The 20,539-nt window shown below is 32.8% G+C and overlaps 1 protein-coding gene across 7 annotated transcripts in view; it reads left to right on the forward strand.

The window, feature by feature from the left end:
- The window catches only part of LOC18435001 (putative ABC transporter C family member 15), a 31,557-nt gene extending 11,359 nt beyond the window's left edge, over positions 1-20,198 (forward strand). Inside the window, exons 3-9 of one of the 7 annotated variants that reach the window (XR_016058284.1) lie at positions 15,431-16,027; positions 16,572-16,736; positions 16,843-17,137; positions 17,760-18,280; positions 18,385-18,448; positions 18,677-18,948; positions 19,595-20,198. Coding sequence is in view for 4 of the 7 variants with exons in the window: in XM_088870482.1 (XP_088726608.1) it covers positions 15,431-16,027; positions 16,572-16,736; positions 16,843-17,137; positions 17,760-18,280; positions 18,385-18,448; positions 18,709-18,948; positions 19,595-19,797 (2,085 nt within the window). In the remaining 3 variants the exon portion in view is untranslated. The remainder of the gene's footprint in view (positions 1-15,430; positions 16,028-16,571; positions 16,737-16,842; positions 17,138-17,759; positions 18,281-18,384; positions 18,449-18,676; positions 18,949-19,594) is intronic. The other 6 variants (XR_016058283.1, XM_088870482.1, XM_006845058.4 and 3 more) reach the window with 6 other exon arrangements.
- Positions 20,199-20,539: the final 341 nt, after the last annotated feature.

Here is a 20,539-nt window from a genome sequence, read left to right on the forward strand (position 1 = left end):
CAGAGTGTAAATATTTAATTTATAATAAGTATGTGAACAACAAACCGTTGTACTTGATTATTGATTGTAAAATTCTATAATAGTTAAGACAGAACAAGATTATTCCTAATAAAGGGACTATTGATATATCTAATACTATCCACTGAGCAGAACTATTTTCTCCGATCTTAATATTAAACAAAATCTTAAATTGCATAATTATAACATGTACGCAAACATATATTTATTACACATGTGCTTTTTACATAAGAGATGCTACAGAACTGTATATTACAAAAAGAGAAAAAGATATATAAGATAAGGAAGAGAAAAGAAAAGAGTATGTTTCAGAGAGAGGTCAAACTGAGAATAGGGAAGAGATAAGAGAACTTACTGTGTACACAAACAGTAACTGGAAAATAACTTCCAGTGATGAGGGCAGTATGAGGGTAAATCGTTGATATTACAATCACACATAATTAAACAAAGTAAGGTAAGAAAGAACCTGATTATGTCGAGCTATGAGGGCGAAGATAGCTTCAAATTCTTGAAAAGTATTTCAGAAGGTAGGTTCGACTGTAACAGGTAGGTTGCAGGTTGTGGGTAGCAGGTTACAGGTAGGTTGCAGGTTGTAGGTAGTAGGTTATAGGTTGTAGGTTGCAGGTTTACAGAGATAGGTTGCAGAGGTAAGTTGTAGAGGTAGGTTGCAGAGGTAGGTTGCAGAGGTAGGTTACAGAGGTAGGTTGCAGAGGTAGGTTGCAGAGTGAGACCTTGAAGATCTGAGTAAAAGAAGAAGAGATGAGAGGAGAACTGTAAATACCAGCTGTTTGTATTATTGGGGTTTTGGTAATAGAAGAATTTGTGCCAAGCTTCTATATACTCAGCATATTTAAAATATTTATAAGAAAACTCTGGGTTTTGTAATTTCTTTCCCTGTGCGGGATTGGAACCCCACTCATCATAAGAAAGAAGTTTCTTTATTTGAACTTTAGAATAAGCTATTATTCTAGTATTTTGTTGGAAGTAATGGACAACAGAGATGGACCCTGTTTCCATGAGTATGGCTTCATAATATTTGATATATCTAATACTATCCACTGAGCATAACTATTTTCTCCGATCTTAATATTAAACAAAATCTTAAATTACATAATTATAACATGTACGCAAACATATATTTATTACACATGTGCTTTTTACATAAGAGATGCTACAAATCTGTATATTACAAAAAGAGAAAAAGATATATAAGATAAAGAAGAGAAAGGAAAAGAGTATGTTTCAGAGAGCGGTCAAACTGAGAATAGGGAAGAGATAGGAGAACTTACTGTGTACACAAACAGTAACTGGAAAATAACTTCCAGTGATGAGGGCAGTATGAGGGTAAATCGTTGATATTACAATCACACATAATTAAACAAAGTAAGGTAAGAAAGAACCTGATTATGTCGAGCTATGAGGGCGAAGATAGCTTCAAATTCTTGAAAAGTATTTCAGAAGTTAGGTTCGACTGTAACAGGTAGGTTGCAGGTTGTGGGTAGCAGGTTACAGGTAGGTTGCAGGTTGCAGGTAGGTTGCAGGTTTACAGAGATAGGGTTGCAGAGGTAGGTTACAGAGTGAGACCTTGAAGGTCTGAGTAAAGGAAGAGAAGAAGAGATGAGAGGAGGAGATGAGACCCTTGGAGTAAGGTCTTAGAGGAGTGAGGCCCTATCGAATGAAGAGGGTCTGTCTTCCTTATATAGAGAGGAAGAGTTCCTTCCTCATGAAGAAAGGAATAAAGGGAGAGTAGAAGATGACAAACGAAAAGGTTTGCCGGTAGAAGACGACAAAGGTGAGTGGAGATTTGTCGGTGCAAGACGACAAAAGAGGGTGAGAAGGTGGAGGCGTAAAGAGATTCGCCTCTTACTAGACGACAGATATCCAAAAAGCAAGAAGACAAAAAATTAAAAGAAAAGTAAAGAGCATCTCTGTACAGTGGCACTTTTGGCCATATTACATTATTGCTATAATGGAGCACAGTGTTCTTGATGCCGATGCTATTTGTCGGTGATGGAATCTTGGAATAGTTTGTCTTTTTGTGTTATGGATGATGACGTTATGGTCTCTGGCTGAATTCGTCTGGATCATCTTCTTCCGGATCTGTTTCTTCCGGATCTGTTTCTTCTGGATCATTTTGGTTAAGTTGGAGATACCTATTCGTATGTAGTGGAGAGGACTGTACGGTTTCTTCGGAAGAGGTTGGCTTTCTTCTGGCTTCGGCAAAAATTTCTTTCATTTGTTTTTTCAGTTCTTCTTTGGATGCCTGGGGATTGGTTTGTAACATATTTCGGAGATAAGTTGGAAAGTCAAATGAGGTGTTTGCAGTATTTGGGTTTTCCTGGTATTTAGGTGCTTTTGGAGGTATTCTCTTTGGAGTGGCTTTGGTGAGATCCATTTGGAAGATATCCCAAACTGTTCTTTTAACTCAATAAGTTAGTGATAAAGTTACATTTTACCAAAAGATACTAAGTGAGAATGACCACCAAGAAAGTTGGTCCGAGAGTTAAGACAAGAGACAAGTGAAAGCCGATGCGAAAAGTACCGCCAAGGCCAGGAGAGCCGCTTAGGGAAAAAAGCTAAGGCCACTGAATGTCCAGATTGTCATTATCTGCAACCTACGGATGGCTAATCTCATAAGGAATCTTACAGGAAAAACTGTAGCTTCATCTTCAAAACTTAGAGTAAAAAATAAAGAACAAATTATTATAAATGATATTGAGGAAAATATTCAAAATTGGAACATTCTTAAGGTACCAATTCATGATGTTTATAATAAAGGATCATTTAAACTCAAGATGGGTTATGCCATCAAGACTGTAGAAGAAAGTCTATCAGTAACGCAAAACCAAGAAGACTTTCACCTACTCTCAAAGAAAGTAATTGAAAAACATAAAGAAAATCATTACAAATATTTACACATTGGCCTTATTCAAATAGCCGTGAAACCTTTGACCCGTCTAGGGTTGAACACTTCTATGCTTGTATGCCTAAGAGATACAAGACACAATATATTCACAGACTCTCTACTTGGCATGGTCGAATCCAGCCTTTGTAGTGGTCCAATATATTTTAACTGTTTTCCTAATTTTTCTGTTTCTTTGACCGACCTAAATATTTTAGACATATTAACAATAAATCTAAAAACACATGGATTCAATATGATCCATGGTTCACAAAATTTGGCCATAGTATATCGAATATATTATAAAGTCATGAATACTTTAAGTCCAAATACTTTACAACTTGATCAAAAAGATCAAACAATATTGTTTCAAACAAATATAGAAAAATCTAATATGATTGTCCCAAAAACCATAAAATAGTCAGATATTATATTACCCCAATCATGGGCATTACAAAATGCCAATCAACCACAAGAAATTCCTCAAAATCATATTCCTAATCAAATACTAGAACATACAGATGGTAATATTGAAATTAAATTCCAACAACCACAAGTACAGGATGATATTAATATTAATAGGAAAAGAAATATTAAAAATAGAATACCAAGTAGAAAATCTTATTCTCACAATCCAACTGTTATTATATTACTTCCTCCTAATCAACCTTCTTCATCCAATTCAGATATTCAATTTCACGGAACACAAAGAACCACAGATAATGTTGTGATTCCCACATACACATCTAAATCTCATACCACAACATCTAATACTGAACCCAGTATAGAAGAATGTAGTGAACATCCTAATGCTTTTTGGGAAAGAAAAAAGCATAGTATAAGTTTACCATATGAACAAGGATTTGATGAAAAACAAATCCCTACTAAAGCTAGACCAATACAAATGAATATTATTCTATTAGATATGTGCCAAAAAGAAATAACTGAACTCCAACAAAGAAAGCTCATAAGACCAAGCTCTTCACCTTGGAGTTGTGCAGCTTTTTATGTCAACAAAAATGCCGAAAAGGAACGAGGAGTTCCAAGACTTGTTATAAATTATAAACCATTGAATAAAGTTTTAAAATGGATAAGATACCCTATTCCCAATAAAAAAGATTTATTAGATAAAGTTGCTCAATCATGTATATTTTCAAAATTTGATATGAAATCAGGATACTGGCAAATACAAATCCAGGAGCAGGATAAATATAAAACTGCATTCAATGTTCCATTTGGTCAATACGAATGGAATGTTATGCCCTTTGGATTAAAAAATGCTCCATCAGAATTTCAAAAAATAATGAATGAAGTATTCAATGCTTATTACCATTTCATGATAGTAAAGGATCATTTAAACTCAGGATGGGTTATGCCATCAAGACTGTAGAAGAAAGTCTATCAGTAACACAAAACCAAGAAGACTTTCACCTACTCTCAAAGAAAGTAATTGAAAAACATAAAGAAAATCATTACAAATATTTACACATTGGCTTTATTCAAATAGCCGTGAAACCTTTGACCCGTCTAGGGTTGAACACTTCTATGCTTGTATGCTTAAGAGATACAAGACACAATATATTCACAGACTCTCTACTTGGCATGGTCGAATCCAGCATTTGTAGTGGTCCAATATATTTTAACTGTTTTTCTAATTTTTCTGTTTCTTTGACCGACCCAAATATTTTAGACATATTAACAATAAATCTAAAAACACATGGATTCAATATGATCCATGGTTCACAAAATTTGGCCATAGTATATCGAATATATTATAAAGTCATGAATACTTTAAGTCCAAATACTTTACAACTTGATCAAAAAGATCAAACAATATTGTTTCAAACAAATATAGAAAAATCTAATATGATTGTCCCAAAAACCATAAAATGGTCAGATATTATATTACCCCAATCATGGGCATTACAAAATGCCAATCAACCACAAGAAATTCCTCAAAGTTATATTCCTAATCAAATAATAGAACATACAGATGGTAATATTGAAATTAAATTCCAACAACCACAAGTACAGGATGATATTAATATTAATAGGAAAAGAAATATTAAAAATAGAATACCAAGTAGAAAATCTTATTCTCACAATCCAAATGTTATTATATTACCTCCTCCTAATCAACCTTCTTCATCGAATTCAGATATTCAATTTCACGGAACACAAAGAACCACAGATAATGTTGTGATTTCCACATACACATCTAAATCTCATACCACAACATCTAATATTGAACCCAGTATAGAAGAATGTAGTGAACATCCTAATGCTTTTTGGGAAAGAAAAAAGCATAGTATAAGTTTACCATATGAACAAGGATTTGATGAAAAACAAATCCCTACTAAAGCTAGACCAATACAAATGAATACTATTCTATTAGATATGTGCCAAAAAGAAATAACTGAACTCCAACAAAGAAAGCTCATAAGACCAAGCTCTTCACCTTGGAGTTGTGCAGCTTTTTATGTCAACAAAAATGCCGAAAAGGAACGAGGAGTTCTAAGACTTGTTATAAATTATAAACCATTGAATACAGTTTTAAAATGGATAAGATACCCTATTCTCAATAAAAAAGATTTATTAGATAAAGTTGCTCAATCATGTATATTTTCAAAATTTGATATGAAATCAGGATACTGGCAAATACAAATCCAAGAGCAGGATAAATATAAAACTGCATTCAATGTTCCATTTGGTCAATACGAATGGAATGTTATGCCCTTTGGATTAAAAAATGCTCCATCAGAATTTCAGAAAATAATGAATGAAGTATTCAATGCTTATTACCATTTCATGATATTAAAGGATCATTTAAACTCAGGATGGGTTATGCCATCAAGACTGTAGAAGAAAGTCTATCAGTAACACAAAACCAAGAAGACTTTCACCTACTCTCAAAGAAAGATATTGAAAAACATAAAGAAAATCATTACAAATATTTACACATTGGCCTTATTCAAATAACCGTGAAACCTTTGACCCGTCTAGGGTTGAGCACTTCTGTGCTTGTATGCCTAAGAGAGACAAGACACATCATATTCACAGACTCTCTACTTGGCATGGTCGAATCCAGCCTTTGTAGTGGTCCAATATATTTTAACTGTTTTCCTATATTTTCTGTTTCTTTGACCGACCCAAATATTTTAGACATATTAACAATAAATCTAAAAACACATGGATTCAATATGATCCATGGTTCACAAAATTTGGCCATAGTATATCGAATATATTATAAAGTCATGAATACTTTAAGTCCAAATACTTTACAACTTGATCAAAAAGATCAAACAATATTGTTTCAAACAAATATAGAAAAATCTAATATGATTGTCCCAAAAACCATAAAATGGTCAGATATTATATTACCCCAATCATGGGCATTACAAAATGCCAATCAACCACAAGAAATTCCTCAAAATCATATTCCCAATCAAATAATAGAACATACAGATGGTAATATTGAAATTAAATTCCTCCTCCAACCATTATATCTCAACCACCTGAGACTTCGGACAAAGGAAAAGCCATAGCAATACCTGAGCCTGAAACAATGATGCTTGCAGAAGAAGAACCAATTATAGAAGATACTATCCAAAACCAAGAAAAAGCTTTTATGGATACTACACCTATAACTGACACCATCAATAAGATAGCTTATGGAAAATATTGGAAACCCATAACAGCCTTACCCTATCATAAGAGACCTACCCCTGTTGATATTCAAATGGAAGAAGATCCTATACAACAGGCAGTATCCTATTCAGGGAGATCAATAGTTAATTGGCAAATTGATGGGTTATCTGAATTAAAAATATTAGATGTTATGGGACATATGACAATGTATGCCTCTGCAAATAAAATGACAGGCAACCATGATCAAGAGGTTGCTAAAGCAATAGTTAATGGATTCACAGGATGGTTAAGAGGATGGTGGGATTTTTATGTAGATGATGATACAAAACAAAGGATTCTTAATAATACAAGACAATGGACAGGAAGAAATGAACAAAATCAAGAAGTCATATATACAGAGAGTGATGCGGTTAACACTCTCATATATACAATTACTCTACACTTTGTAGGCAGTACATCATTGCTAGCAGCAAGATTAGAAGATCTGCTCTCTAACTTACGCTGTCCTACTTTATCTCATTATAAATGGTATAAAGATGTATTTTTCTCAAGATTGTTAATAAGAGAAGATTGTCAGCTAGATCATTAGAAGGAAAAATTCATAGCTGGTCTTCCATACCTATTCGCAGAAAAAGTCAAAGAAAGACTGCGAAAGAAACATAATGGACTAATTGTATATTCATCATATACACTCGGAGAACTCTCCGCAGAAATATGTGCTGAAGGCTTAGCCTTATGCACTGATATGAAATTAAAAAGACAACTAGATAAACAAAAGATCACAAAAAGAAAGGAATTAGGTGATTTTTGTGAACAATTTGAATATTACCTTGATAAGAAAACTATGCCTGACAATTTATATAAGAAAAAGAAAAAATACAAAAAGGAAAAATATAAATCCAAAAATAAGGAAAAAGATAGAAAGTATTATAAATAAAAAAGAAAACTAATAAATAATTTTTCTCCTAATACAAAGAAAAAGAAAAAACTACCAGTATGTTATAAGTGTGGCAAAATAGGACATTATAAACACCAATGTAAATTAAAAAAGAAAATAGAATCATTAAATCTAGATGATACAATAAAATCAAAATTGTATAACATAATTTCTTATGATTCTTCTTCTACTTTTAGTACTTCTCACCTAGACCAAATAGATGATGATGATCTTATATGGACAGAAACTTGTGATTCTACCACTGATACAGAATCTTCTAATTCAATAGAAGACAATGATTGTAGTTGTCCCTTACCCCAACATAATGTTCACACACTTACTCAGGAAGATAATTTCATCTTAGATATTATTGACAAAATTAATGACCCCAATGAAAAAAGAGCTGTCATTACTTAATTTATTAATATTACCAAAAACAAATCAAAACCATTACCTATCAATAAAAATCCAGATGAATATAATTTTTCTGCCATAATAAAAAGAGTAAGTGATCAACACACTTCTCAACAAAAGGAACCTACAATCGCAGATCTCAAAAAAGAGATTAAAGAAATAAAAACAGAAATAGGGCAGTTAAAAAGTAGAATTCAATCACTTGAATTACAACAAATGTCTCAGCAAGAGTCTGATACAGATGAAATAGAATTCAATGACTTAATAAATTTGGATCCAAATCAAGTAATAGATACTCCTGAATCCTCAGAAGTACCTACAGTCCCAATTCCTTCTGTCAACTTAATAAACAAAATAGTTGTACAAAAATGGTTTGTTCAAGTCAAAATTATAGTTGCAAAAAATTATAGTTTTGAAACCACAGCTCTGATAGACTCAGGAGCTGACTTAAATTGTATAAATGAAGGACTCGTACCTTCCAAATATTTTGACAAAACCACTCAAATATTAAATACAGCAGATGACAGTAGATTATTTATTAAATATAAATTATCTAATGCTTCTGTATGCAACAATCACCAGTGTATTGATACACCATTTATCATGGTTAAAGGATTAAGCCAATCAGTAATCTTAGGAGTCCCATTCTTAACCTTGCTCTATCCTATAACCATAGATGAAACAAGAATCTCATCAACAATTCAAAATATTCCCATACAATTTAATTTTATTCATAAACCAAAATTAAAAGAATTAAATAATGTCAAAAGCCAATTAAAGGATAAAGAAAGATTTCTTTGTACACTCAAACAAGAAATTAAATATAAAGCCATTGAAGAACAATTACAAACTTCTTCAATACAACAAACATATATATATATATATATATATATATATGGTGCAGTTTGTATAGAGCCCAGGCTCTAAATAATCAATTTATGGCCTACTTTCAAATAGTGTCGAGAAATGTGGTTTCAATATTAGAATTCCTTGTGATAGCTTTAAAATATATTTTTATCTTTATTTATAAAGATTAAAGCTTCAAAAATAGTGTAGATTGACAGATTTATAAAAACTTGAAAATTGACGGTCCAAAAATGCATTACAAAATCCACTATTTCCAAAACTTGAAATCCATTTTTTTCTCATGTCCATGCATCTTGATGTCGAGATGATAAATTTGAGGATACTTGGGTATCACAACAACCTCTTCTAGTAAATGTTTTGAGGTAAGCTCTAATTTATTTGCTTAGAGTTAACAACCCCTCAAAATACAAAAGTTAAAGTTAGAAAGGGTTATAACCCCCTAGGGTAATGTAAACCTTGGTTTTTAAGCCAAACAAATCTATAAAGACATGCTTTTTCTAAAATTCATACTCTCAAATTTATCTCTCTATCCTCGAACCTCTTCTAGCTTTATCTTTTCCCTCTCCCTCCCCTCATTTTTTTCTCTCTTCACTTTTTTAGAGAGAGTAAGAGACATAGGAAGAGAGAGAAAGAGAGATGTTTGGGGTATATAAGTGAAGAGAAAGAAAAGATTGGGGTAGATTTCACGAAAGTGAAAGGTTATAGGGAGGAGAGAGAGGCATTTGGAGAAAATGGGAGGGGAGAGAGAGTGAGAGACGTAGGAAAAGAGAGAAAGAGAAAAGTTTGGGGTATATAATTGAAGAGAGAAATGATTTGGTTTAGAAAGAGCATGTCCTTCTCACATTTGTTTAGGTTAAAAAATAGGTTTAAAGTGGCAAGGGTAGAAGACATTTTTTGAAACCTTAGGTTTATCAAGAAATGAAATTTCAAAATAGGGGATATGTAGATATTTTCCCTATTTTTTTATATTTTTATTAGGTGTACTTTGATGAGTAGAATGTACGTCAAAATTTTCAAGTGATTTAGATTTGTAAAATAAAAATAAAAATTTAAATATGAAATAAGGCTGTGACTGTCAGATCGGCCCATAGTCAATCTGAGCCATTGGCTAACACTGTAGCAATCAGGCTATGGGCTGACAACATCCATTCCATATATATATACGTACGTACATATATATATATATATATATATATATATATATATATATATATATATATATATATATATATATATATATATATATATATATATATATATATATATAGGAAAAAGCTCTTATCGGCTCATGGGCTCTTAGAACAATTTAAGCCCAACAGCCTAGATTGAATCTGGACCGATCAAATAATCACTATTATATTTCGTAATTGAAATTTTAATTTTTTTTTACAATTCCAAATTATTTGAAATTTGGAGCGTCTATTCTTCAAGAATAGTAAAATCTAATAAAAATATAAAAAAATAATTCGCATAAATTAAATTAACCAAAATACCCTTGAAAAAGTTATAGGGGTATTCTGGTCAATTTATTTTATGTGAATTATTTTTTTAATATTTTTATTAGGTGCATTTTGATGAGAAAGTTTATATTCCAAATTTCATACTATATGGATTTATATAAAAAATATTAAAATTATATTATCGATATACAGTCCTGACCATCAGATCGACTCATATTCAATCTGGGCCCTTGGGCTTATACTATTCCTTCAGTTAGTGGATTCACCGTAGCATTGATATATATATATATATATATATATATATATATATATATATATATAAATGGAAGATACTACAAAACACATATGGCAAAAATAAACAGTGATTTCGATACCCTCATCACCGTCCAAAGTTTTCGCACGGTCACGATTGTCTAGTAGTGTTTCATTTTTCATTTTTTTTTCTACAAATCGGAATGATCTGAAATTTGGAGTATGTGTTAATAAAAAATAGGAGAATCTACAAAAAATATAAAAAAAGAAATTTTACATAAAATAAATTGACCAAAATACCATAGAAAACTTTCAGGGGTATTTTGGTCAATTTATTTTCTACAAATTATTCTTTTTATATTTTTATTATGTGTGCCTTCCTAAGATGTACACATGCTCCAAATTTTCGATCATTCCGATTTGTAGAAAAAAATAAAAAATAAAACACTACTAGACAATCGTGATCGTACAATGAACTTTGGACGGTTATGAGGGTAGGCGTCTATAGGTGTTGGGAAAACTTAAAATGTAGAATTAAATATGCACCTCAAAAATCCATCGGAAAATGTTGTGTTAAGGTTGAAAAAATATCTAATTGGTCATCTTGACATTGAGATGCATGAATATGGAAAAAAAAAAGATTTTGAGTCTAAAAAATAGTGCATCTTGCAATACATTATCTAGACCATCCATTTTCAAGATTTTCTTAGGTTTATAGATCTACTTGATTTTAAAATTTTTTTAAGTTTCAACTGTTACAATAGATATGAAATAGATTTTGAGATAATCCTAATAATTTTTTACACAAAAATTACATGTTATGATACAATTTGGAGGTGCACCTTAATTGGATTGTTGAACGTTGCAACCTTATAGAAACCACACCCACATATATATATATATATATATATATATATATATATATATATATATATATATATATATATATATATATATATATATATATATATATATATATATATATATATATATATATATATATATATATATATATATATATATATATATATATATATATAGAGAGAGAGAGAGAGAGAGAGAGAGAGAGAGGGAAACACTACAAAACGCCTATAGGTGAAGTTTGGCTTTATCACCATTCAAAGTTTATCACCCGGTCATAAATGTATGATAGTGTTTGAATTTTAATATTTTTTTCACAAATCATGATGATTTGAAATTTTGTAAGTATGTGTGCCTTAGTGAGATGCACATGAATAAAATATATAACAAATAATTTGAATGATAAAACTTACGTAAATACCCTTATAAAGTTACAAGGGATCTTTATGTCTATTATTTTTTAATATTTTATTTTGGTGCGACTTGGTCATATGTACACATGGCCTAAATTTTAGATAAATCTGATTAGTACAATAATTATAAAAATTTAAATACTACCGAAAATCTATGATTGTGTGATGAACTTTAGACGGTGATGAGGTGTAGGTGAAGTACTGTGGAATTTCACCTATAGACGTTTTGTAGTGTTTTCCCTATAGTATCTACAAAACCCCTATAGGTAAAGTTCTACAGTACTTCACCTATGACTTTATCACCGTTCAAAGTTTATCACACGGTTACAAATGCCAGATAGTGTTTGAATTTTAATATTGTTTTTACAAATCATAATGACCTGAAATTATGTAGGTGTGTGCACCTTAGTGAGATGCACATGAATAAAATATAAAACAAATAATTTGAATGATAAAAATTATGCAAAATACCCTAATAAAGTTTTAAGAGTAATTTAATCATTTTATTATATGACATAACTTTTTAAATATTTTATTTTGGTGCGACTTGGTCATATGTACACACGCCTTAAATTTTAGATAAATCTGATGAGTACAATAATTATAAAAATTCAAGTACTATCGGACAACTGTGATCGTGTGATGAACTTTGAATGGTAATGAGCTGTAGGTGAAGTATTGTAGAACTTCACCTATAGGCATTTTATATATATATATATATAAGCTTGTATAAGGTTGCAACCTTAAAATGTATTGAGAAAGGTTTATATGCTTCCCCTACAACAAGAAGTTCTATCCTCCCCTTAGTATCCAACCGTCCAATTTTGATCAAGAGAGCCACATACCGATCGATCTTAGATCCGACATCTCAAAGTATTTTATTTTTAATTTTTTTTATACAAATTGTATAAATATGAAATTTGGTATATGCCATCTTCTCATTGGGATGCACCTATGAAAATATTTAAAATGATTTTTCGATAAAATATAATGACCAAAATACTCTTGAAACTTTTAGGGGTATTTTGGTCATTTTATTTTGTTGAATCTTTTTTTTTATATATTTTTTGTTAGTGCCAGTTTAATAGATGAATGGACGTCCAAAATTTGGTGTCAAAATAGTTTATTGAAAAAAATTAAAAATAAAATAGTCTAGAGACGTGACATTGTGATTGGGGCATTCTTAGCCCTCCATTCAGAATGGACGGTTGGATAAGGGGGAAGATAGACCTTCTATGCTATAAGGGAAGCATAGAAAGCTTGCCCAAATGTATAATTACATGTGCACCTCAAAAATGTATTTGAAATGTTGTTAAATTGTTGAAAACCCCTCTAATTAATCATCTCGACATCGACATGCATGAATATGAAAAAAAAAAAAAAAGCGATTTTGAAGCATCTTGCAACACATTATCTAAATTGTCCATTTTCAAAATTTTCATATATTTATAGATCTACTTGATTTTAACCATTTTTGGAATTTAAAATTTTCTAATTAGATATGAAAATAGATTTTAAGATAATCTTAATATTTTATAACAAAATTACATGCTATGAAAAAATATGAAAGTGCGACTTATCTATATATATAAATATATATATATATACATATATATATATATATATATATATATATATATATATATATATTAACATCTACAAAACACATATTGGTGAAGTTCTACAGTACTTCACCTACACTTTATCACCGTCCAAAGTTCTTCATACGGTCACAGTTATCGGGTAGTATTTAAATTTTTATAATTATGGTACTAATCAGATTTATCTAAAATTTGAGACTTGTGTACATATGACTAAGTCGTACCAAAATAAAATATTTTATAGGGGTACTTTTCATAATTTTTATCATTCAAATTATTTGTTTTATATTTTATTCATGTGCATCTCACTAAGTCGCACACACTTACAAAAATTCAAATCATTATGGTTTGTAAAAAAAAAATATTAAAATTAAAACACTATCAGACATCTTTGACCGTGTGATAAATTTTGAACGGTGATAAGGCCGTAGGTGAAGTACTGTAGAACTTCCACCTATAGGTGTTTTGTAGTATGTGTGTGTATGTGGGTTCTAAACAATCAAATTAGAGCCTACCTTCAAATAGTGTCAAGAAATGTGGTTTCAATACTAAAAATCTTTAAGATAGCCTTAAAAATATATTTTCATCTTTATTTATAAAGTTTAAAGCTTCAAAAATATTGTAGATCGACTGATCTATGAAAATTTGAAAATATTGAAAATTGACGGTCCAAAAATGCCTTACAAAATACACTATTCAAAAACTTAAAATCTATTTTTTTCTCATGTCCATGCATCTTGATGTTGAGATGATCAATTTGAGGATATTTGAGCATCAAAACAACTTCTTCTAGTGAAATTTTTGATGTACGCCCTAATTTGATTGTTTAGAGTTAAATTTTGAACACTTATATACTCTAAAAATTCAAATTTGAGCCTACCTAAAAAATTTCACTAGAAGAGGTTGTTTTGATGCCAAAATATCTTCAAATTGGTCATCTGAACATCAAGATGCATTGACATGAGAAAAAAATAGGTTGCAAGTTTTGAAAATAGTGTATTTTGTAACGCATTTTGGATCGTCAATTTTTACTATTTTTAAGTTTTCATAGATATGTCGATCCACATTATTTTTGAAGCTTTAAACTTTATAAATAGATATGAAAATAGATTTTATGGCTATCACAAAGATTCCATTATTGAAACCACATTTCTCGACATTATTTGAAGGTAGCCTCTAATTTGATTGATTAGAGCCTAGGCTCCATACAAACCGTACTCACATATATATATATATATATATATATATATATATATATATATATATATATATATATATATATAGGTTAAATTTTGGACACTTATATATACTCTTATCTTATAATGCGATATTTTTTTAGTAAGGTTATTTTTGGTTATTAGGTGGGGTGTGACATTATCCACATGAGATGCGATATCACTCACATGAAGCATACTAGTGACATTTAATGCTCTATGTGAGTGATGTCACATCCTTATAAAGTCCATCAAATAGCCATAATTGTCTAATAGTATTTGAATTTTTATTACTTTTTTATAAATCAAATTTATCAAAATGTTGGGGCTTGTTTGCATCTAACCAACTCAAACCTCAATAAAGTATTTAGGAATAATTATAAAAATAAAATGACAAAAATATCCCTAAAATATTTATGGAGGCAATATAGTTATTTTTATTACTTGAATTATTTTTTATATATTATTTAGCTGCACACCACTAAGGTGCACACACACATAAAATTTGAGGTTAATCAAAGGTGCACACACACATAAAATTTGAGGTTAATCATATTTGTAAATAAATTATTAAAATTTAAATACTATCAGACAATTATGACTGTTTAATAGACTTTGGATGGTGATGAGCCATAAGTGAAATTCAATAAAACTTGAGTGAGTATTTTTTTTAAAAAATAAAAAGACAACAAAAATAATTAAAAGAAAAGCACAAATTACATACCGGACAAAAGGACGACAAAAAACCCTAGAGCTTGATGCAAATGAAATAAGGTAGTGGCTTTGTTTATAGAACATGTTTGTTAAGGCATGAGCACTCAAGAGTTTGAGGAAATTTAACAGGTGATGAGAGATGGAAAGATCGTAGAGGTAGGCAGGTTGGAAGAATTGGTGAGTAAGGGTGACAGTGGCGAGCTAAACCAACTCATGCTGGCACACAATCTCTTTATACGAGATATGGCCGCACCGGTCGACCAAAATCGCCCCCATCACCTTCCAAACCAGCTCTTAACGGATGAAGTGATTGAAGAGAGAGAAGTAGCAGCAGCAGAAGGAGAAGAGAGTGAAAGAGGGAGTGTGAAATGGAGAGTGTACAAGGCTTTTGTGACAGCAGCTTATGGGGGAGCCCTGGTGCCTTTGATACTAGGCTCTCACGTGATGTTCCAATGCCTTCAGATGGGAGGTAATTATTGGATGGCTTGGTGCACCCGACCAGACGGTGATGGTGTGGGTGCAACAGCGCCCGTTGCTCGACGGATGATGGTGGGGTATGCGGTGCTATCTGCTGGGAGCTGCCTGTGCGTGTTGGCACGTGCATTACTCCTCGCTACGGCTGCAGTTGAGACGGCACAACGTCTCTTCCACAGGATGCTACACTCTGTCTTTCGAGCCCCACTCTCCTTCTTTCACTCCACGCCCTCGACTTGCATTCTTTCACGAGTAAGAAGGAGCTTCTCTCTTATTTGTGAACTATTCTCCTGTGTGTGCAAAAATTGTGAACTCTTATGTTTTGACCACTTGCATCCAAATTTCAAACTATTCGTATAACATGGCTCAGTATAGTAAAACTATTTCTTCACTAGTCAAGGTTATCACGGGACGCCACAACATGTCATCTTGAGTTTCATCCTTATTGTAGAGAAAGAACCTATTAAGTCGGGTGAGATATTACAACATGACGTCTTAAATTTTATTCCTATCATAAAGAGGGCACCCACCACCACTGAACTAACTAGAAAATAGAAAGAAATTGAATTGGCTCATCACTCTCCATTGACGTGATGTGAGCGAGAGAGTGGATTTAAGAAACAATGATCTACTTAAAAATGATATGGTCTCTCAATCTCTCTTCATCATCATCCATGATCTTAATGGAGGGTGATGACCTTACGGCCTGTGGTTTTTCAATATTCTACTAAAAAATAGCATACTTTCATGGTTTTCACATATTATATTATGAATGGAATTGAATTGAAATGAACAGGCATCAACGGACCAGAGCACAGTGGACACAGATATTCCCTACAGAGTGGCAGGCCTGGCCTTTGCTCTCATTCAGCTCCTGGCCCTTGTCACTCTTGCTTCGTTCCTTTCTCTCTCTCTCTTCTTCATCTTCCTCTTAGTCATTTCACTCTCTGCGTGGTATCAGGCAAGCATCATTCCATTCTCCATCATTCTATCAATTCCTCAGAATTTTATTTCATTTTCAAACCTTCTTCTGGGAAAGAATAAACTGATAAATTTTGTGGCTCCAGGTATATTACATCTCCACTGCTAGAGAGCTAGCAAGAAACGTTGGGTCGAGAAGGGCTCCAATTCTCCACCACTTGTCTGAGACAATCTCTGGTGTCACTACCATCCGATGCTTTGGGCAGGAGCACCGCTTCCTAACTACTAACTTCCGTCTTATCGATAATTACTCTCGTCTTGCCTTCCACAACTCAGCTGCCATGGAGTGGCTCTGCCTTCGCATCAACTTCCTCTTCAACATGGCCTTCTTTTGTCTCCTCCTTGTCATACTTCGCTTGCCAACTAATGTAATTCATACAAGTAAGTCTCTCTCTCTGTGAACATTTTCTCCCCTCAACTTACAAGAGTTCGTCTCATCCTTTCTTGCTATTTGCCCATTGTTATGTTGCTTTAACTAATCTCTGCCTTTCTATTTAGAAAAATGGTCTGCATAAAATAAAAGTGTCCTTTGGAATTGTTTCTTCCTTTTCAACATTTGTGACTTATGGAATTCTTTTGAATTGGGCTTCCGACATTGATATGCTCAGCCAGTGTTGAATGATGAACTAACTTGAATTTCTCTGTTCTTTGGAATTTACTTTTATCCGCTATCAAAATTTTGGCACAGTTATGAGGCACCTGATCTGCATTGAGCGAGAGGTCTATGGCTCCTCTCTTATACAAACCAAGCAAACCTACCCAAAAGAAAAGGACTTCAATCTTATTGATTTTTTATTTTTTTCATAAATTGACTGTCTAATAAATTAACTGCATCTCATTAAAGTAGTAGGGTATACATGCATCATGAAAATGTCTCAATCTTGAGCTGCCAAAAATGGCTCACTGTTTGAAGTAAAATTTGCCAACATACTGTTGTGGAAAGATTTATATGAAATTTTGGGGAATTCAATTCTATAATTAACATGGGATGTTGTTCTTTCAGGCCTTTCTGGTTTGGTAGCAACATATGGCCTGAACCTGAACGTGTTACAGGCCTGGATTATATGGAACTTATGCAATGTTGAAAACAAGATGATCTCTGTAGAAAGAATTTTTCAATTCACCAAATTACCCAGCGAAGCCCCATTGATGATTGAGGATTCAATACTGAGTCCAGATTGGCCTAAAACAGGCACAGTTGAAATCGAAAATCTCCAAGTCAAGTACAAGCCACACCTTCCTCTCGTTTTAAGTGGGATTTCTTGTAAGTTTCCTGGAGGCAAGAAAATAGGAATTGTTGGAAGAACAGGGAGTGGAAAATCTACACTCATACAGGCCTTGTTTCGTGTAGTCGAACCTTTAGAAGGAAGGATTCTGATTGATGGAGTGGACATATCATCTTTGGGTTTGCATGATCTGAGGTCTAGACTCAGTATCATTCCACAAGACCCCACTTTGTTTCAAGGGAGCGTGAGAATCAATTTGGACCCACTTCAGCAGCACTCTGATCCTGAAATTTGGGCAGTAAGCGACTAACAACTCTTTCTTTTATACTTTTCTACTTTTTCTTATAGATCAAAAGTTATGCTTGGGAAGGCTAATAAATTCTTGGGTTTTGAACCTTACAGGCTCTTAAGAAGTGTCAATTGGTGGACGTAATAAGGCGTGATCAACGCTTGCTCGATGCACCTGGTGAATATATTTATCATAATGATCTCATTCCTTCGTTTGAATTTTTATATTTTCTTTTTTAGTTTTTGTAACAACCACATGTATAACTTAGCCAAAGAAAAAACTAAAAGTATTACTTGGGGCAACTGATTACAAGATTCATATTCCCTAACATCTATTACTGCTGTCTGTGTGTGTGTGGAATATCAGACGTGCATAACATGTACTAATTTAATGTTGATTAACTAGTGTTGAAAGTGATGAGATGTGGTGGGATGCAGTTGGTGAAGATGGAAATAACTGGAGTTTGGGACAGCGGCAATTGGTGTGTTTAGCAAGGGCACTATTGAAAGAGAGCCAAATTCTTGTGTTGGATGAGGCGACTGCTTCAGTTGACAGTGTGACTGACAGAACCATTCAAAAGACCATTAGAGAAGAGACATCCAAATGCACTGTGATCACGATAGCCCATCGGATACCCACTATAATTGACAGTGACCTTGTGCTAGTTCTCCACCAAGGTATGATTGACTCGAATGAGACACAAATTAGGAAATTAATTAGGAAAATGTTTAGGTTAAATTGCATGATTTCTATTTCAACAAATCGCCAGGCACATTTGCTTCTGTAAGGAATTGGTACATTAACTTTTCAAATACAACTAATTATTTACTTTTTGTACAAAGAGATTATTTACTTTTTGTACAAAGAGGTCACAATCATTCTTGTCCCTTAAATTTTAAAATTGGAGGTTGTAAGAGCGTCAATAGATATAAAGTTCCGAAAAATATTTCTCGATATAAAGTTCTGAAAAATATTTCATGGACTTCATGACTCACCCCAAGCCATCCAGTTTGACATCTAATGAGTGAGAATAGTTGTGACCTCCTTGTAATAAAGATAAATGGTCTCTTCATAGACAATCCAAAAATATTTCTATGGAGTTATCAGGAAAGAATAACTGATATGATCTAGTATTCAGTTAGTGTCCGCTTCCATAGAAGATATTGGTTCATGAATTGCTGCCATGGGCTGCTTTGTTACTCTCAAAACAACATAGTTTTTAATTAGCTTACAAGAAATGTTTGTTGTATATTGTACTTAAAATCTCTCCAGCTGCATTTTTTTTTAATCTTGTAACTTGATGATCGCAAGCGGGTTTTGCAGCCAACCAATCCCTTGAGGTTTTCTTATTGGCTCTACGTTCTGCTTGCTTTGCCTGGGAGCAGCAAACATTTATTTATTCCTTTAACATGAATCTATGTTATATTTACTTGGGATACATGGGCAAGACATTTATGTTGTTGGCTCGTCGGGATACTTATAGGGCACATTGTGGAGTACGATTCACCAACGAGTTTACTAGCTAATGCGTCCTCCGCATTCTATCATCTGGTGATGGAATTGTTGAGGAGGTGAACATGACATCACCCCTTCGTATGCTCTCTAATGATTCTAGTGACCTAACATGTTGGCTATCTGGTTCACATTCCCTAAGTGAGGCTCGTCATGTCACAATTCTAAACAGAAGCTAAGGCACAAGGAAAAAGGTGGAACAGTTTACGCGTGGAAAGCGACACTGTAGATAATTGCTCCTCCACTGACAAGTTAATAACCCTGGTTCTCATGTCAATCCTTCACCATTTTTCTGTTCATGAGGTGGTTGTATCATTCCTGTATCTCCTTCTATAACCTTCTTGTTTCATCTACTAATCATTCTGTAATTGAATATAAACTCTTGAGATTGGCAATAAAATACCTTTACTGAAAATGGTTTCACACTACCCCAGGACTAATAGCTTATAGAGGAGATTTATTTGGTCAAATGTTAACACCCCATTCATCTATTCCCTTCACTCCTCCCTCTCTCTAATAAACTTGTGCATATATGTATCTCATCTATGTTGAACTTTGTGTTTTTGGATGCTCAAACTTTTCAATTTCTAGAGATTCAGTGATTGTCAAACCTTGTTCACATTCCATTTAATTGTTTATTTGGCAATTCCATGTGATTGTGTATTTCTTAGTTCAGCCTGAGTTCACTATGACTGATTGATCTGCAACTCGGAGATGCATTTGATAAAGTGGGTTTCAGCTAAATGTTTGTGTGTG

Source organism: Amborella trichopoda, chromosome 6 (genome assembly GCF_054954075.1).
Source record: "Amborella trichopoda isolate Santa Cruz 75 chromosome 6, AtrichopodaSantaCruz75HAP2 v2.0, whole genome shotgun sequence".
Taxonomy (NCBI): Eukaryota; Viridiplantae; Streptophyta; class Magnoliopsida; order Amborellales; family Amborellaceae; genus Amborella; species Amborella trichopoda.